General features: G+C 40.8%; 2 protein-coding genes across 6 annotated transcripts in view; both read right to left on the bottom strand.

Moving 5' to 3' along the window:
- EMCN (endomucin) overlaps positions 1 to 12,842 on the bottom strand; it is a 54,592-nt gene extending 41,750 nt beyond the window's left edge. For 2 of the 5 annotated variants that reach the window (XR_009726616.1, XM_061360924.1), the window contains exon 1: positions 12,620 to 12,838. Coding sequence is in view for 4 of the 5 variants with exons in the window: in XM_061360924.1 (XP_061216908.1) it covers positions 12,620 to 12,680 (61 nt within the window). In the remaining variant the exon portion in view is untranslated. Of the gene's footprint in view, positions 1 to 12,619 lie in introns of all 5 variants that reach the window. The other 3 variants (XM_061360922.1, XM_061360923.1, XM_061360925.1) reach the window with 3 other exon arrangements.
- Positions 1 to 18,610, bottom strand: part of TRMT10A (tRNA methyltransferase 10A) — a 286,742-nt gene that overhangs the window by 240,700 nt on the left and 27,432 nt on the right. The window lies entirely within an intron of this gene.

Here is an 18,610-nt window from a genome sequence, read left to right as displayed (position 1 = left end):
CATCTGATGTCTTGTCCTTTCTGGAGAAAGTTATAGCTGTCCTTGTGAGAAAAGCTGTTATTGATATTCTTAGATTTCCCAATAAATAGCTGCTGCCTGACAATGTACACAACCTGTTTGCTTTTACCTTGGAGCTCTGTTGTCTGTTATGTTTTCTCTTTCATTTTCATTTATTGCTGCTTCATCTCTTCATTCCCCTATCTGATCTTTCCCCAGGCCCAGTGTAGCTCTGTCACTTCTCTTATTTCTGTTTTCACTCCTCACCCATCTTTCCCATTTCATGACCTTCTACCCTAAACCTTGAGACAACTTCCTTTTTTTTCTTCTTTTGCAGTGCATGTCTATGTAAAGGTTCATACACCCCCCCCCAAAAAAACACAGTTTGTCTAGATAAGTAATTCACCTCCCATCAACCAGTCATTACACAAACACTCCCCCCCCCCCCCCCCCCATTTACAAAGAGCAAAACCAAGTTTTAGTCACTGCTCAAACCCTACTCAAGCCCTCCAAACAATGCTCAAGTGCACCTGAATACATTCATTTAAGGATCAAACTTAAGGTTTAATTTCTGGTGTAGAAATAGGTCTTCCATGGGGGTGAGGCTAAGCCTGTATGTGCTCTTCGGCTTTCCTCCTCAAAAGGAATTGTGGAGTTTTGTGGAGGCCTAGGTTGCATTTCCAGCCGAGGGGGACAAGGCAAAGTGCTACAAGCAGCATTTGGGAAACCCAGGCTCAGTCTCCTTCACAACTTTAGGCTAATATTCTGCCAAGTCACATATAAGGATGCTTTAAAGCAGCTGAAATGGATGCTTATGGCTTGTTTGTAATGATATGGTGGTAGCCAGTTTTCCAAGGATCTGCAAAGCTTCCTGCATATCTGTGGCATCCATGCCACAGTACTGTGCTACCACAAATACAGTGTGAGGTCACCAGTTTACAGCTTTCCTGGTTATATAATCACAAATAAGATAAATGGCTACAACTGTGGAGTAAAGATGACTCCATCCTTCCTGGAAAGTCTATGTGGAAAAATACAATTTAATTAGCTTAGATGGAGCTTCTGGAACTTAATCTGCCTCATTCAGATCAGTTTGGGTATTTCTATGCATTTTGCCACATGGACACTCCCTGTGTCCCATTTCCAGCTGATAAAAGAGGAAAACAGTATGCTCTTATTCTCTGGAGGACTACAAACTGCATCACACTATGGCACCACATGCTAGCATTAATGCAGTTATGCAAGAAACAGAGATATTTGCAGGTCAAGAGCTCAAATGCATCTGCAGTTTCTATCAAGCTGCAACTTTTGCATTTGCAACTGATCTCAGACTTCTCAACATTTGCCTTTGGAGCATGTGTTCAAGGCAGAATCAACCCTCCAAAAATACTGCAGAAAGCTATAAAGTAGGACAGAGCAAGGAATGGCATTAATTTTAGGTAACTTGTTATTTCAGTCCTCCCCCTGCATTTCTTTGGTTTATTTTATTTCCACTAGATACAGCTTTTTTGCCCCCACATTATAATTGCACAAATAAGAGCTACCTAATACCAAGAAAAATGCATTGCTAGGAAATCTGCAGGTTCAAGAGAGGTATGTTTCTAAGAGCAGAGTACAATCTTCACGTACAATGTTTTGGTAAATCTTGTGAGCAGTGGTGACTATAATACTTTCAGTTTCACCTGAAGTATTTTGTTAAGACTGAAATTGTGACATAAAACCTCCAAAAAATCGACAGTGTTGAATTGTGATCATAGGGTCGAATAAAAATTACTAGCCCATACTATGCAAGTTATTTAGAAAACCAGTAAGCACTGCAAGCAACTCCTTCAGGAAGCATAGATGCCTCCAGATCACAAAACCTTCCATTTGGGTTGTACTACTAGGTTGGGCTTAAGAGCAATTTTAACAGTATTGTTTGAAACCATCAATTCCTTTCTTCCTGTTCAAAGCTCACAAATACAGAATCTAGAAATTAAAAATGTCAGAATTAAAAAAAACCCCAACCATCATATTAAAAACCTGCAAATATTTTGCTCTTAAAGAACTAATTTGATGAAAGTAAATACTCCTTCTATTACATTTAATCCCTAAGGACTTGTGTCTTACATCTTAAATCAAGGTTCAGAAGTAATTCACTGAATGCTGGAGCTGATAACAGTGTGTAGTAAGGGATGTTAATTTAAACAAAGCCATTTGCAAACTTCATGAATTGGAAGCAAACTCAAATAAAAATACACAGCCTTAATATCTTCATAATACTTCACTTGCTAAAGCATGGCATGCCTCACACATACATTCAGATGTGTTTTTAATAGTATCTGCACGTAACAATTCACTCTGACCGCACTTGGTGAAAGAAAACCTAAATCCCTAATAACAGTCCCATGCTGGATCACTGCCACTGCAGTATCCTCACGAGTCAGGACTGCAAAGTGTTTTTCCAGGCTGGCCAGACAATGCTTTTGTGCTTCTGCAGATGTTCTTAATGCAGCCTTCTGCAACTTAAACCATTTTCCTCCTCAGGATTTCCTCCATTGTGAGTATCTTACAACAGCAACTGGAAGGACTATATGGATCCTGAACAAAGTTACACCGGTCATGTTAAATTTGAACCCCTGTGAGATGTAGTCAGATACTCCAGGCAATGCTAAAAACTGTAAGGCAGGGGGAGAGGCCACATTTTTGCTGCCTGATGCCAACCAGCTGGAACCCTATAACTCCCACTGCCTAGGGAGGTGGGAAACCATCTCCCATTTGTCAAGCTGTTACCTTCCTTTCAGTCACATCTCTTTAGCAGCAAACTGAAAATATACTATTATAAATACTACACGTTGAGGTCTTAAATTTAAGTTCAGCTTTCTACTTCTCCACTGTAGCTCGTGGTCCTTGTTTGAAGGCTGGACTCACAGGACAGACAACCTTCTACAAAAGAGTAGGAAGAAACACAGGCAGGAGCATGGGGGAAGATTCCAAGGCAGGAGTGAGAAGCTCCTGAGCCAGAAGGGCACAGTACCCTCCCTGCGGAAAGCAAAAGTAGCTGAAAACAGGAGAGGAAAGGAAAAGCATAAATGCAAAAGCCCTGTAGCTGGAAAGGGAGATAGGGACAGAGCTGCTCCTGCGTCGCCTGAGAACAGACAGCAGTAACTGGGGCAATGTGGGACTTGGGCTCTGCAGAGGAAATGCAACCCGGGTACACTGGAGGCACCCCACACCAGGGCGGAAGAGAGGAACAAAAGGGAGACAACTGCTGTAATTTCTCCAGCAGGGAATGGCAAGAAGGTGGGAAATGCAGCATTTGTGCCAACACTGCCCCAGTGCTCCTCCTGCTTGCCTACGTGTGTGGCTAGAGTGCCCCAAAACCAAGCACTAGCAGAGCTGCTGGGAATTACTGATTCCCCAAGCAAACAGTGGTGTTTCCAGTCCACAAAGAGCTCCTGCACAGGGAGCCACCACAGAGAGGAATACTGAGAAAGCAGCTGCCAAGAGCCAGCCTCAGCTAACATGGCTGTACATTGCTGAGGGCTCCCCCAAATAGATGGTAATGAGAAGGGTTGAATGAGTGCCCTGTATTCTATTGAGTATCTGGAACAACTCAAGCACAGCATGCTTTGCCTCTCACCTTGTGTGGACATAAAAATTTGGGTGCTTCCCAGTCAGTTTCATGGTTTCCTTTACTAACTCAGAAGAAGTGCCATCTCCCTATCAAGGGCTTTTAATCACAAGCTTTCTCAGCACACTTTCTGCTCATATGTGAAGCTTGGTGGGGATCTTTATTACTGTGTACTACAGAGGGATGAACACATTGTTTGCACTCCATAAAATAATAAATGCACTCAGCATGCTCATCAGCACTCCAGCTTGCCTTGGACCACGGCTCCAAGCTCTGCGCTTCTCTTTATTTAAACTTGTTAAACCTATTTAATAGGTTTTAATTAAACCCTTTAAAGCTGTTTAAACCATCAGATTGTCACCCTTTGATGGTGATATATTTGTCCATCCACGTGTAAGATAAAAGGTAGGAGTTACCAAGGGTTATTTTATAGTATGAAAAACAAACTGCCACCTCCTTTGTGTTAGTCATGCTAAATCAATTTTGAAAATGTCTTTAATGAGTGCAGTTTTATATAGAAAGAGCTTTTTACATATTGTGCATTGCTGAGTAGAAAAAGAAAGGAGAGCCCCTACCCCTGCAACAGGAAAGAACAAGAGCGTTGGTGTAAGTCACCCACACCCATAAGGCAGAGAGAAAACTATGTCCTTCTGTGGGTAATGCTTACAATGCTTTATCCTTACCATGCTATTTGCAAGCCTATTTTTGTTTCACGGGAAAGCTGTATTTGGGTAGGGCACATATGAAACAGCCAGAGGGGAAGCTGAGACCAGGTCAATCCCTAGCTCTCCTTTGCAATGTGCTGCAGCAGCTAGTAAAATCACAGTGCTGCCCTGTGTTTGTGATCCAAATGCATCTCCAGCGCCATGACTGATTGTATAATTCAGGAAAGGGTCACTGCAGTGTCTACTATAATGCATTTATTTTTAGCACATCCGGGATTAGCCTAGACACCCATTTCAGCCACACCCTCCTATGCCACCCTGTTCCTGACAAAGCTCTGAGAGCCTCTGGAGCATCAAAACCCTGTTCCCATTGAGAAAGTCATCTTTTCCACACTCCTAGAACAAAGGTTCAGTGGGACAGGATATCCCCAAAGGAGAGCCTAAAATGGGTTGTAAAAGCCCAAAGTGGAGTACAGCCTCATTGAAGTTACGTTATATGCAAGGATGAAGGATACACTTTCAAAATATCTGATTTCTGTAGGTGAGACATATAGCTGATGAAGACCTTGTCTGAGAGTATCTTGTCATGCTGATTGTTATTTTGAGTTTCTACCAACCTGATACAACTACTAAGCTCAGATGCAAAACTGAAACGCTGTTCTCACATGCTTTATGCTCCAAAGTATTCCTATTAAAAGCCCCTAATTTGTTACTAGGAGAGCACATGAAGCAGAGGGTCAGCAAGGAGGACCTACATTGTCCAAGAGCAGTGGGAGCAGCTGTGATAGCCATACCAGCACCCACACTGATAACCAGCTTCCCAGTGGAGCAGAAAGCAGACCATATTCAGGATGCTTAAGCCTGTCAAAACTCCAGGTTCCAGCCAGTGCACTGGGAAGTCATGGTGAGCGGGAGCTGATCATTTCATGCTGATTAACAGCTGTAGACATCACTTGTACTTTTATTGGCCATTAGTGTAATTTTATTCTCCATGACAACTAAAACTGTTGTGAATGAGTTGTCCATTCCTACTCAAACACTTTTGCTCATCTTCTGCCTTGACCATTCCTTTCATAAATGACCAATCCCCATTTTCCATTTTGCACCTGAAACCAGTATTTTCTGTCAGTTTTTGGAACTGCAAGGTGAAAGCAATTAGGGAAGAAGCAGACAGTGCACTATAAGAAAGTGTCACTAAGCCAATGAGATAAGTTGTGAACTAGTTTACCTAAATGCAACAGCGTTAAGACGCACCAGTCACAACTCCATTAGCACAGGGAATGGCATGCAAAGGGAAATAATGGGTTCCTCCAAAGCTATTTGAACTAGATAAGGTAAAATGTGCAGAGAATCAAAACACAGTCCTGCACCAGAAGGATTTTTCCCCCTAATACCTGTGCTGTGTCCTTCCCTTGCTATCATTGATTGGCACATCTTGGGGATCTATTTGGCATAAATCTCCAATAAGTTATTCCTCTGTTACACATAGGAAATTACTCTAGTGAGTTGTTGCAAGTGAAGCCAAACAGTTTAATAGATACATTGCTGCTTTTGGAACCATAGCAAATACATTAATACACTACTCTTATAAGGAAAACTCTTTCTAAAGAAAACCTAAAGCTGCTCTACTGTAATAGCCTTTCTGAGCAGCCAGTTTTTGGTATTGACTACATTTCCAAGATGTATGTGTTTTGTGGCAAAGCAGAGTTAAATGCCACAGGATGTCTGGAAAGCTTCATAATTCAAAGAATTCTGCAGTTTTCAGAAAGAGATTTTAGCAGTCCTGTGCAGAAATGAGTAATTACAATCAAATTGCTGGCCCCAAACATTTCTTTCAACATGCCATCGACCTCTATGTTTACGTAGAGGAGTCAAGGGGAAATGAGGTTTGGATAACTTGGTAAGGGTTTCAGAGAGTCTGTAATTCCTGGGGGAAGGGAGAGGGCAGCGCCATAATTTTGGCTTTTGGGAACTTTGAATGGCACTGGAGGCATTAGCCATGTGTCATGTCCAAAGTTGCCTCTCTCTAGCGGACATGAAACAGGGCATCTGGGGTGAAAACATTTGAATTTCTCATTTCTTGGTGAAGCAATCCTCAGCTTTTCACCATTTCACCCAGCAATATCTGGTGATATTTTTGCTTCCACAGCCTTTGAATGAGTTTGCAAACACTGATATTTACACCATCTACATTGCTGTGATATATAACCTATGTTGAGATGAGGAAGGGTAATTAATCTGTCAAAGAAAGATGATTTCAGACTGTCCTCACACTGGGATAGATAGCACCACCCACATTAACATTTATAAGGTAATCAACACTGTATTTCAAATAAAACCTGGACTCAATGTTGAGCATGTGAAGAAGTACAAAAACTAGTAAAAAATGAAGGAATATATGGGGCTCTGATCACTTCAAATAATTACCATGCAATGAAAATATGCCTCAACAAATCAGTAAGGTATGTTACAGAGGAAAATAATGAGAATCCTTGCCCAGGAAGGAAAGTAAATCTCCTGGTGCTGTTTTCCTCAGACTAACTGAAATCCAAAGTTTTTGCCATTATGATCAGTTGTTGCCTCAAAAACAAAACTTGTTAAGCCCAAATACAATATTAATCTCTTGCTGAAGATTATGAAAGAAGAAGTCTCCAGGAAGCATAAATATTTCGTTAATATTATCAGGGATTTCATTAATTTAACCCTAAAGTTTTGATTATGCTGACACTCCTCACACCAAGGTGCTACACTAAGAAATCATGGCATTAAGACAAACTGAATGTGGTTTTTTAGAACTACTACATATCTTACAGAAATCTTTGGGCAGCAGGGCTGGTGATGGGCTCCCATCCCAGCAAAACACACGATTTTATTAGAGTGACAAGACAAGGCAGAAAGGTTACAGCAGATAAATATGATGCAAAACCATGTGACTCTTGCTCTGTGGTTTCAGCAACCTGAGATGTGTTGCTATCTACAACATGCAGCAAACACCCAGGAGCATGTTAGTGCCATTGAAAAGGAGAGGTTAAAAACTGTTGTAAAAATACTCTATTGATAAATGGGCTAGATTTTCACCTGTACCAAAGTCAGGAAAGCATCCACTTTCCATATAAAAGCAGTCAGAAAATCCTTGCCGTGTTACTAGCTTGAAACATAGCTTATGAACCACCAGTTCGTATGGCCTGAAAGGGACAAAGAAACAATTATTTGGAATTAAGTTGGACACCCCCCCCCCCCCCGACCAGCCTCTAGTACATGTGTAGGTGGCATCAGAGGGCTTGATAACCTCCTTTCCACCCTTCCCTCAAGGAGGCAACATCCCAGGTATCACAACTGCTAAATTTTGTTCTCTTAGAGCCATTATATTAGCAAGTGATCATCAGAGCACAGCTTTCTCACATAGGGAGGTAAGTTCAGAAGGCACAGCATAGAGATGGCGTCGCCTTAAATGGTGTCAAACCACTCTTTGTATTTGAGGTAGGTCTGGCTGACCCAGTGTACTGCTCTTAGGGCATCCAAGGAGTTACTTTCATAAGATGAAAGCTGAGGTATCACCACCCGATAGCTCAGGTTCTGGGACAATGATGGTGGCTTGCATGGCAGTACATGGTGTGACTCAGGGTTTTGACTCTTTAAATCCAGGACAGCTATTTTAAGTGCTAGCTGAAACTAAAAGTAAATATTTGTCTTCTAGGGGATCCAGGTCTTTAATTCTTGACTTGTATTTGTAAATAACAGCTGCTGCACACACAAATCCAACATTGTCTCTCTGTTTACAGAACTGCAAAATAAAGCTATTAAACAGCCTTCCTTGAGTTGTCTCAGCAAAACAACACCCCACCCCCTTCATGAGGAACACAAATAATGAAGTTGGCTGCCCCATATGATTTGATGTGGGGCCTTACTTATCTTAGGACTGTAAGGATAGCCTGGTTACCTAATTGCACCAGTTAAAAATACTCCCTCTTCACTACATAAACAGTTTCTTAAAGATTATTTTCAATTTGTATTTTTGCAGGTTTTTGACACAGGACTCAGTATATAAACAATTGGAGACCACATTCGAGGTCCCTTACTATTTAGAAAAATGTCCACAAAACCAAATCAACCTCCTAATTTGTAAGGGAGTAGAAATTGATAAGAACTCTAAGGTTTAATCCAGATAAAGGACATAACTAAATGAAAAAGAAAGTATTCTGGTAAATTTTCAGGAGGCAGCCATTTGTTGGCCATGTTATATGGCATTATGTATTCTCAGGTTTGGAACAGAATGCTGCAGGAAGATGCCCTTCAAATTCAGCTTCCATTTATTTTGGCTGCAAATCTTAATCTCCTTATCAAGCAGGTATCAAGCCATCTGCTTCTATCCTCAGTAAATTTAGTAAACTCGCATTCAGTTTTGGGGCTAGAACAAGCAGTTTTCTTCTGTCCAGTAACAAATACACCTTTAAAATCCATTAGGTAAAGCTAGCCCAAATATTGGGAAGGTCTAATGAATGAAAGGACTGGCAGCGCGGTAGGGGTGGAGGAACTAAAATCTGTACAGGAATAAAAACTCAGTTTAAGGCTGTGGTGGGCTCCAGCACTACAATTTGTTTTTTGAGAAAGCTAGTCCTGAAAACTGCTAGGAACAACACAAATACCCAAAACACGCTGGTGTGGTTTGGTTTGCCTTCACAACAGGCAAACTCTCAAGACATTCAAAGATTGGGTTCCAGCAAGCTAAACGTGTGAAAAAGCAGCTGGCTATCTAAAGCCTATTCACATTTCTCAAGTTTTCATAGATGAGACAAGGATCTGCCTGTGACGGTGCGTTGCTGATCTGTCCTAGAGCACAGCCATGAATAACAATCCAGAACGAGGGGATACCATGTTCAAAAGCATTAACTGCTCAAGACAGCTTAGTTAGTATTTAATTTTTTAAATGTATTTTCTAAAAGACTTGTAGATTTGAGAGCTGAGAGCATGGAAGATGAAAAAGGAAAAGGCCATCCATCTTCTCTTGTTCACATGCAGAATTTAGGCAAGCTGCAAATGTATGCAATCACTACAGAAGCCCTGGTTTAGAGGAACCTTTCTCAAGCTATCAGCCTAGGAGCTGGGATTAATCTGTTGTGTTGTAGGGTTGGGATGATGTCCCAGGCTCTGAAGCAACCTCTTAACAGGAAAGGGGGGTGGGAATTATGTCGCTTGGGGTTGATGCACAGTGTAATGAAACAGCTCCAAATTGCTTCAGTAGTCTTTGGACCAAGCTCTCAATGCCAAGATTTGCTCCTAGCTTTCAAAAATGAAAAACATCCTTGCTTTTCTGTGGCACTATCAGTTTTGACAAGAACACTCTTTGAGAAACGTACTGATAGCTGTCAACAGGGGTCACTAATCAGACATTGATAAACCCACCCACTGTACATCTACAATGTGGGACAGTACATTCCAGCTCCTACATTTGAGTGCATAACATGAATACATCCAGACTGATGCTAAGCAAAACCATCCCCACTCTTTTCTGCTATCATTTCTGCAAGAAAGAAACCTGATTGCTGGAGTAAGAAGGAAGCTGCAGTGTGCTACAAGCACTGAGTGGAAAACATCTGCTATGCTGCATAGCTATAGCCATGCCGTACTACAAGGCCAAGGCATAGGAAGATGTAATCTCTAAACACATTATAAGCACTTGCCAGTTCCTCTCCCCACATATTTTAGAAGAAATATTTCACTGTTACACATTTTAAAAGTAATTACACCTTAATACAGACTCAAAAGTATTTATATTTGATTACCATTGTTTACCAATATATTCTTTGACCCATTCCAGTGCTGCCAGTTGTTTAAAGCTGGAAATGTTATGAACTGACTGAAAAAGCATTTTTATTGGAGATACATTTTGGAGCAGGTAAGAATAAAGGGCAATATGCTGGAAGGACTGAACACCTTGAGATGAGCACGAAGGAATTTCTGCCTTAAGCATGCCATTTAGTTCTCAAAGGGTTAAGAAAGGCCTTGAGAGGAGGGCAACAGGCCCTCCACATCTGTACATAACTGAGCCTCTAGAAATTTGCTGACAGAGGATAGAGCCCACTAAAACATAAGGGACTTCTGAGAATGCAAGATTCCAAGATGAATTAGAATATTACCAAGAAAGCACTGCCAGCATACAGGCTGAAGACACGGAATGAAATTTGGAAGCCCCACGGGGTACTTGGTATATTCTTTACTAACCGCAGTGGAAACATCCTTGTCTACTCCTGCGTGATTTACAAAATACACAAAGACAAACAGCCTGTGTGTATTATGTGAAGGGACTGCAAGCCCACACATTACTTGTCTTGGTAAGCTTTGAAGACAAACTACCCTAAAACCTGGGGGAGGGAGTATTAAAGTGCTGGGCTGTGATTTGACCTTCTCTAAATTTTACTGAGCATAATTTTAAAATACTAAAAGTGTTCCTAAGCAACTGCAGAAATGTCTCGCTGCTGTCTCCAATGCTCAAAAAAGAGGAGACTGAGCATGAGGGAGCCTCCTTACCAACCATTCCTCTCCAGATTATGAGATCCTGCTGCTACAGCCCAGATGCCCAGGACACTTTATTGATCGCAAAAAGTGGAAATCCACAGACTTTGGTCCAGCCTCATATAACAGACCACAAAACTGCTTCTGTCTTAACAAGTCGATGCATGGGGTAGAATGAAGGAAGCTTGACCAGATTCTGTACTTTTTCTTTCACAAGGTTGATAGAGACATATTCCAAATTTTCCCACACATATTCTTCATTTTCTAACATGAATTTACCAATAGAATTTCTCTCCCATGTCTACGCTGCAATGAAGCATTAAAAAAAATAACAGGAAAGAAAGAAAGAAACAAACAAAAAAACCCACCCAAAAACCCAGAGCACAAAAAGACCTTTAAGGAACCAAAGTTGTCCAGAGTAAATATATCCTATATAAAATTTGCTTATTCACTGTCATCAGTTCCACCTCATTCATATCATGCAGAGGAGGGAAAATGTTTTTTAAAGAAAGGATTGTATAAAATTGACAGAATACCTCCCACCTTTGCATGTTGCTTTCTGATAAGCTTTATGGACTGTTGTGTTAAAAATGCTCCTTTTGATCCAACTCCACTTTGCTTTTCAGAAGTTGTGAAATTAAAGGTTTAACAATGACAGGAAGGATATTTTTACTAGAAGTAGCAGACAGAGAATAAATAGTACCTCAACACAGACTTCTGGGGCTTGTACTTAACATAGTTTTAAAGCGGTTCTTCCTCTGACACATTTTTACTCTCCTTCATTGATTTTTTTTTCCCCTTAGCAGCAGTCATGAAGCTCCTCAGTCTAGGAGGAGTTAAAAGCAGAGGTATATTGAGCCCAATATGAGCCCAAGCAATAGCATAAGCTACAGCACAAAAGACATTTTGAGATTTTAACACACAATGTGAGCAAAAGTTGACTTTTTTAAGACCAGTCAATCTAGTATTATCATTTTTTAAACTGCTGATTCATAAAATACCCTACAGTCAGTCAACAGACACTTGTGGAAGATTTGCTTATAGGTATTCAGACCAGAGGGCCAGCAAATGAAAACACTGGTAAAAAGCAGATTTGTCTTCAAAACTATCTTTTGATAAAGGTGATGACAGATTCTGGCCCTTATTACAGTTTCGTTCACCTTTTCGGGTTTTACTAGTTAATTCCACTTTTAAAGCAAGATCGTTCAAGCTGTGATGATATAAACACGTCAAAGTTTGATTAAATCTGTGCTTTGAGAATCATTTAAAAAGGATATTGCACTCAGTAACTAATACTGCCCCTAGGCTTGCATCCCCCATTAATTGACACTCAATAAATGCTGTAAGCCCCTGTATCTTTGGAGGCAAAACTAAGATAATTTCTGAGGGATACCCTTGGCCAAACTTATTGCTGGCATAGTGCCATGGAAACCCACAAGGATAGATTTGATTTGCAAGAGCAGTATTTGCAAAATCTGACAGACATTTCACTTCCCCCCCTTTAAGCCATCTCTGCAAGAGATGCTTTATTTCAAGGAAGAAAAACAGAACAGAAAACCTTTGTAAATATACTTCTGTTCCTAACTTCTCCTAGACTGAGGAGCTTCATGACACCAGAAAGAGCTGTCACAAAAATACAATGGCAGAAAAGTTTTTCACTGAACACATATAACTCAACTACCAGTTAGTACCTTCTTCTCCAACATAGACTTTCAATCACTGAACTGCAAGGAAAAAAAGCCAGCAGCATCCAGCTACTGACAGCTAAGCTTTTGCTCACAAAACACCCCACAGATGTGACAAGTACATCCAAAAAAGCCAAAGAACTTACCTCCCACAGTGCAAACACAGAGCGCAACTAAGAAAAAGAAGGCAATCCCTAGGAGCTTCATGCTTGGTGGTGGTAGTGCTGTCAGCTCTGCCTCACACAGCTGGGCAGGGAGTGCTCTCTCACTCTGAGGCAGGCCTTAATTACTCCATGGAAAAAGGTGTGTAGAGACTGTGCCTAGTCACTGCCCATTCCTGCTTATTTTGGGGACTTTGATAAAGAACAGGAGGAAACACAACATACTCCCTCTGGGAGTTCAGTACGGAGGAGATTTATTGTTTCAGTCCTTACAGGAACTCCTTTTCTTTGGCAGTGAACCATGTTTTTGTTAATACATTATTTTGTTCTTCTTCGGCCATGAGGTCAGGAAGGTTTTTGAACAGAGGCAAATCTTTCTTTAGAATATATTATACATCACCAACTTTTATACTGTAGATGGGGATACTTTAAAAGGGGACATTTACGAGCAGCGAGGGAGCCCAGGTAGTGGGGTGTAACACAGCCAGGAATGAGGGAGTAAAGCATGCAACAAGAGCCCTCACCCGCCTCTCCTTTGTGTTGTGTAAAGTGGCCTTGGCAAAAACCAAAGCTGTTTCATGTTAAAGGCAGAGCGTGTCTCCCTGAGAGACCTGCCATCCTGCAGCCAGGAGGAGATGAGGGGCCACCAGCACAGGGTGAGGAAATGACTCCAGCAAGGTGCCTCAGCAGGGAGAGGCTCTGGGCTCCACAGAGTTAGGGATGGAGAGCACTGTCTTTTCCTCTTAATGAAAACTGGGTGCTTTCTTTTTCTTTTCTTTCCTTCCTTTTTATCCTTTTCTTTTTTTTTTTTTTTTAATTTGAAAAGTTGCAAGTAGCCTTGACTGTATCTGCCCCATTAGTAATGGACTTGCTGCAGAGTGAGCCTCCTGCCTGGGCTGTCTAATACTAAAGCCAGCATAGAATCGCTCTCTTCTCCTCAAAACCCACTGGTCTGGGAAACTTTGGTGTCCCTGCTTCTCACAGCCATTTCTCAGACTTCAGTGGAAGAAACCCAAGCAGAGCTCTAAAGTTAAAGGCTATCAAAACATCATCTTGTAATACTCCTGTGCTCTGTGCTTTAATGATTCAAGGCAGCTGATGGCAGTTAATCACAAAACCTCAACCACAGCGAGTGTGTGCTGTTGTATGTTTGCTTGTCTCAGTCTCTGTCCCCTCTCAGGAAAAGTTGACCCCACAAAATTCCCTACTCATTAAGCAGTCAACCCTACTTACTGTAGTAATTAAAATTTCTTTGGTTTTTTTTTGGTTGGTCGGTTGGTTTTTTTTTAGTCCCCTGAGGACTGTTTCTCTCTATAAAGGGAAGTTTTGGAATGGCTTTTCATACAGGAACTCCAGGGAGCTAAGTTACAGTGCTTCCAACAACGGTACTGTTTTATTCATGGGATGAGGAAATCAGTAGCAGCTCAGCATCGTGTGTGGAATAATTTTTGTTTAGTTAAAGAAATTGTCTTTCTACATCTTAAGGTTATGACACATCCTCTGCCCATTGCAGGTGACAAAAGCTGGTGCTCTCATCAGATATCTAATGGTAGGCAATGAACTTCTAGCACTTCATTTGAACAAACTTAGGTATAAGCACCCATGAGAGAAGCAAACATGTAAGTTCTCCTTAGCAAGACTGTGTTTTCAGCATCATTGGAAAGGATCACACAGTAATACAAACTTGACTCAGAGTAGAGGTGGGCCACATGATGACACTTTTGTCAAGTTGATAGGAGCATATGGCAGGGTGTTAGTGCCAGTGCTCTGCTTTTATGCTAGCTTTGTGCCAACATAGGACCTAAAGTTAGAACGGGCTAGAAAAGCAGCAACTATTGCAGCAGAAAACCTTCAAGCAAAAAGATAAATTTGAACACGGAGAGTGAATTGATCCCAGGTAATGCTATTGCTGATGAGATAAGAGGGACTTTAATCTTTTATTTACTGCATTTACAAACCACCGCTTGAAAAGTTAATTCTGAAACGATGCAGAAAGGAATATTATTTTATTACACTGAAATGGAACCTCTGCAAAATGTAAGAAGCCTGAGGACTGGATCTCTTCCTTGGGTTTTGAGACCCAGAGAAACTGTCTGAATATCTAAGAGAGTATTGATTTGGTTCAGTGTTGGTCATCTGAGTAGCAGCATCCCGAAGAGTTCTCAGTGTGCGGCCACTGCTGAAGATGATGACTGGGGTGGTTAGCTGGAATTCACTGTTGGCAGAAAGGGCACACAGTGTTGCAGCCTTGCAGCAGCTACCCGTATCACAGGGACAAGTGTGGAAAAGGGTCCCCAGCCTCATGTAAAGAGCTGGGAAGAAATGAAAGGGCCAAGTATCTTTGCCCTGCACTATGTCATGCATCTCGAGTTCTACTTCAGAGAGTCCTAAGGCTTAATGCCTTGCTAAAGCATCAAGAGAACTGTGTCCCAATGAGATACTCACTAGGATAAACATCAAAGGCAGCTAAATTTTGCTAGATCAAACTTGGTATGGGTAGCAGCAGCACAGTAATGAATAGTATGAATAGAAGGGGAACAGCTGAAATAACTCACTGAAAGCAAAACTCTGGCCAAAGCTGAGTGGTAGCTTCCGGGCTGGAGCATCTGAGCTGCAGAAGATCGATTCTCCCAACTCCTGTCAGTGGTTTTTATTTTTTTTTTCTTTAAGAAAACATTTAAGGTTTTATAAAATTTCAACAATCTTTGTAGCAAAAGATTATTCCTGTGTGTTCACTGAACAGAAGTCTTCTCTTTTCTCCCTATGAGCAAATAAGTTTTCCTTTATTGAAGAAATGTTTTTCTCTCTTTCCTCAAACTAAGAAACGTAGCTTCAGTACCAATGTGTGCTTTGTTTCATAAAGAGAAATTTGGTCATTGGTACTGCTGCCAACTGTGGAATTACTGCCAACTCTGGAATATCTGGAGTTTCACTTTGAGTCCCAGAACAAGTGACTGTGTGACACTCTCAGTTTCCTCGTTTTTTCAAGTGAGATTTTAGCCCTTGTAGTTGCAGAAGAAAACTTGAAACATGACCAAAGGGCACTCAAGAGAATGAAAGGACTCTCTGTTTTAAAACACCATTATTTTGCAGTCCAATAATGGCTGGGGTAGCCTGAGTTATATATTTACTTTTGCCAGTGTGGTATTTCATTATTAAAGGGAATCCATTTACTGCCACAGTGGATTTGCTGTTACAGATTTATTGGTCTCTGGCTGTATTTATATATTCTTTCCTAGTTCACATTGCTTGGAGCAAAATATTGCCTTTTTGTGCACAGTTCTCCTTTGAGGCTCAAATAATCCCCTTCAGATTTAGAGAATGTAGAAATTTTACGTATTGTTCAATATTCTTGAAGCACCACTGCATAAACCAGGAAATAATATGGACAGCCATGCTGCCTTGCTGTGGCCTACTGGCAATTTCCAATGTGTGCAAAGAATAAATGTCAAATTCTTTACAAAAGCAAAAATAAGAAGATGCAAAAGATAAGCAGTCTTTGATGGTTTACTAAAATGAAGAAACAAACATGCTGACTAAATTTGCAGGCCTTTCCCATTGCTATCCCTTCCACTGATGTTTACTTTAACTCAGCAGAATGGTACAAAAAGAGAAAGCTAATCTCAAACTCCTATTATCTTGCTACATCTGTATTTCAGCAAATATACATAAAGTGGTATTTTATTATAATTACCTACAACTTACCTATATATTTGGTTGTAGCCCCATAAAGAGGGTCAATTTACATTGAAAAATGCGGTTATAACAGTGTAGAAATACATTGTTTAGCCATGTTTTCTGTTCTTTCTTAAATTGTTTTTGAAACACTTGTTCACTTGTTTTCAACTATTACATATATTAAAATCTGAATATAAAGTAAAACTCCAATGAACTTGAATATATCAGTGTGAAGCCAAGATATTTCGATGGTCACATATAGAAGTTACTCTGAAAATTCATGCCGAGGGACATTTTAAATGCAGATATTTTATTCCGAATTTTTAATGGAAGCATTGAAACATCTCAGAGAATAGAAATGTCAGTGCCCAAATTCCCCTGCACTCAATAATACTAAAAATATGAAAGAGCAGGCTTGCAAATGTATTTAAGCACTTAAAAACCCAAGATAGGCACCTTTTCTTTGTAGCATGGAAATGTTTAAACCTCTTCGATTTGATTCAGAGCTAATTTGAAAAATTCCACTAAAACTCTTTGTGCCTAGATGCTTTTATGTAGGCACTAAAGACCAAAATGCATTTAGTCTGTATTCAGTACTCTTTTTACGAAAGATATTTTCAAGCTATTTCTAATAGAACTACTTAACTCTAGCTATCAGGTTTGAGTATTGTTTGTTTGCAATACCAACAGACCCTGTAAGGTTATTTTTACTGCAGAGCATGTTTTTCCTACTCTTTCATGACTGGGACTGTATAGATGTACTACAGAGAGTAAAATTATGTTCCAAGGAACTGGATCAATGTTTACTCACTTGCAATTGACACAAGTCAGGATCATATTTGTAGAAATGTGGTTGCCACTCTGCTAGAATGCTAGATTTCAAAGGATGTTGTATGTTTGAGGTATTCAGTAGATATATGTCACTGTCAAAAGGGTGCAGCAAATTTACTCTCCAGAGCTACCTCTGTCCATCTCTCTCTTACTGTATGCTTCCTTTGCTGCTGCTAGCAAAACAAAAGATAGAGTGCTCTGCACATACGTGCTTCATATTTCTGTTCCCAAAACTGTAGGTCCACCATCAGCCACAGTTTATTTCACCATCTCATGAGTCTTGAGTACCAATAGACAGTCTCATTTATGTATTCAGACTTTACTTCCTTATCCAGTAGACAATGTATTTCAGAATCATAGAATCATAGAATAGTTAGGGTTGGAAAGGACCTTAAGATCATCTAGTTCCACCCCCCCTGCCATGGGCAGAGACACCTCACCCTGGACAATGTCACCCAAGGCTCTCTCCAACCTGGCCTTGAACACCACCAGGGATGGAGCATTCACAGCTTCCTTGGACAACCCATTCCAGTGCCTCACCATCCTCACAGGAAAGAACTTCTTGCTTGTATCTAACCTAAACTTCCCCTGTTTAAGTTTTAACCCATTACCCTTTGTCCTATCACTACAGTCCCTAATGAAGAGTCCTTCTCCAGCATCCCTATAGGCCCCCTTCAGATACTGGAAGGCTGCTATGAGGTCTCCACACAGCCTTCTCCAGGCTGAACAGCCCCAACTTTCTCAGCCTGTCTTCATAAGGGAAGTGTTCCACCCTCCTGGCCATCCTGATGGCCCTCCTCTGGATATTTTAATGGAAGGAAACCAATTTATGCTACACTTGATGACCTGATTCATTGGCTTCAGGAGTCACTCAGATCTGGATTCTGAACTTGAAAAGCTGTACTTGGCTATTTTTGTCAACTAGTCACTCTGTGGTTGTCCCTTGACTTTGTGAGCACCTCCCTTGGAGTTGCAACACGCTATTTAACAACCAAGGTCCTTTTAAGAACACCAGTCTAGGTCCATTCTTTCTCTGTTGGAGAGTTACTGATGTATAGATATTTTGATCTTGCTCGTCAGAGAGAAGCTTAAGCATAATTACAGTGGCAGAAAGAAGAAAGCTACGGAAGGGAAGGTACCGCTGTCCCAAATTGTACTTCATGCTTATGTACGGGGAGTCAGGACAGCTGGAAGAGAGACCACAGACAGTCATTCTAGGGATATGAAAGAAAGTGGGCTTGAAAATTTGGAGCAAGGAACATCATGTCATATAAAGACTCACACAGAACGTGTTTATATGCTTTGCATCCTGTCCTGAGCTAGTGAAACGGGAAACAGTGAGTCAGTCTCAGTTTCTTATGTTATTTGAAACGCATGGAATGATTATACGGTTGGCTGTCTCAGAGGAAACAAAACAGAAGTATGTGTTTGAACCATGCTTTTAATTTTCTAAATGTCTGAATAAAT

The sequence above is a fragment of the Neopsephotus bourkii genome, unplaced genomic scaffold (assembly GCF_033783945.1).
Source record: "Neopsephotus bourkii isolate Nb327-2 ecotype Australia unplaced genomic scaffold, CSIRO-AGI_Nbou_v1 NB_1037, whole genome shotgun sequence".
In the NCBI taxonomy this organism is placed as follows: Eukaryota; Metazoa; Chordata; class Aves; order Psittaciformes; family Psittacidae; genus Neopsephotus; species Neopsephotus bourkii.
The sequence above is the reverse complement of the archived record's forward strand: the minus strand, read 5'-3'. Positions and strand labels throughout refer to the sequence as shown.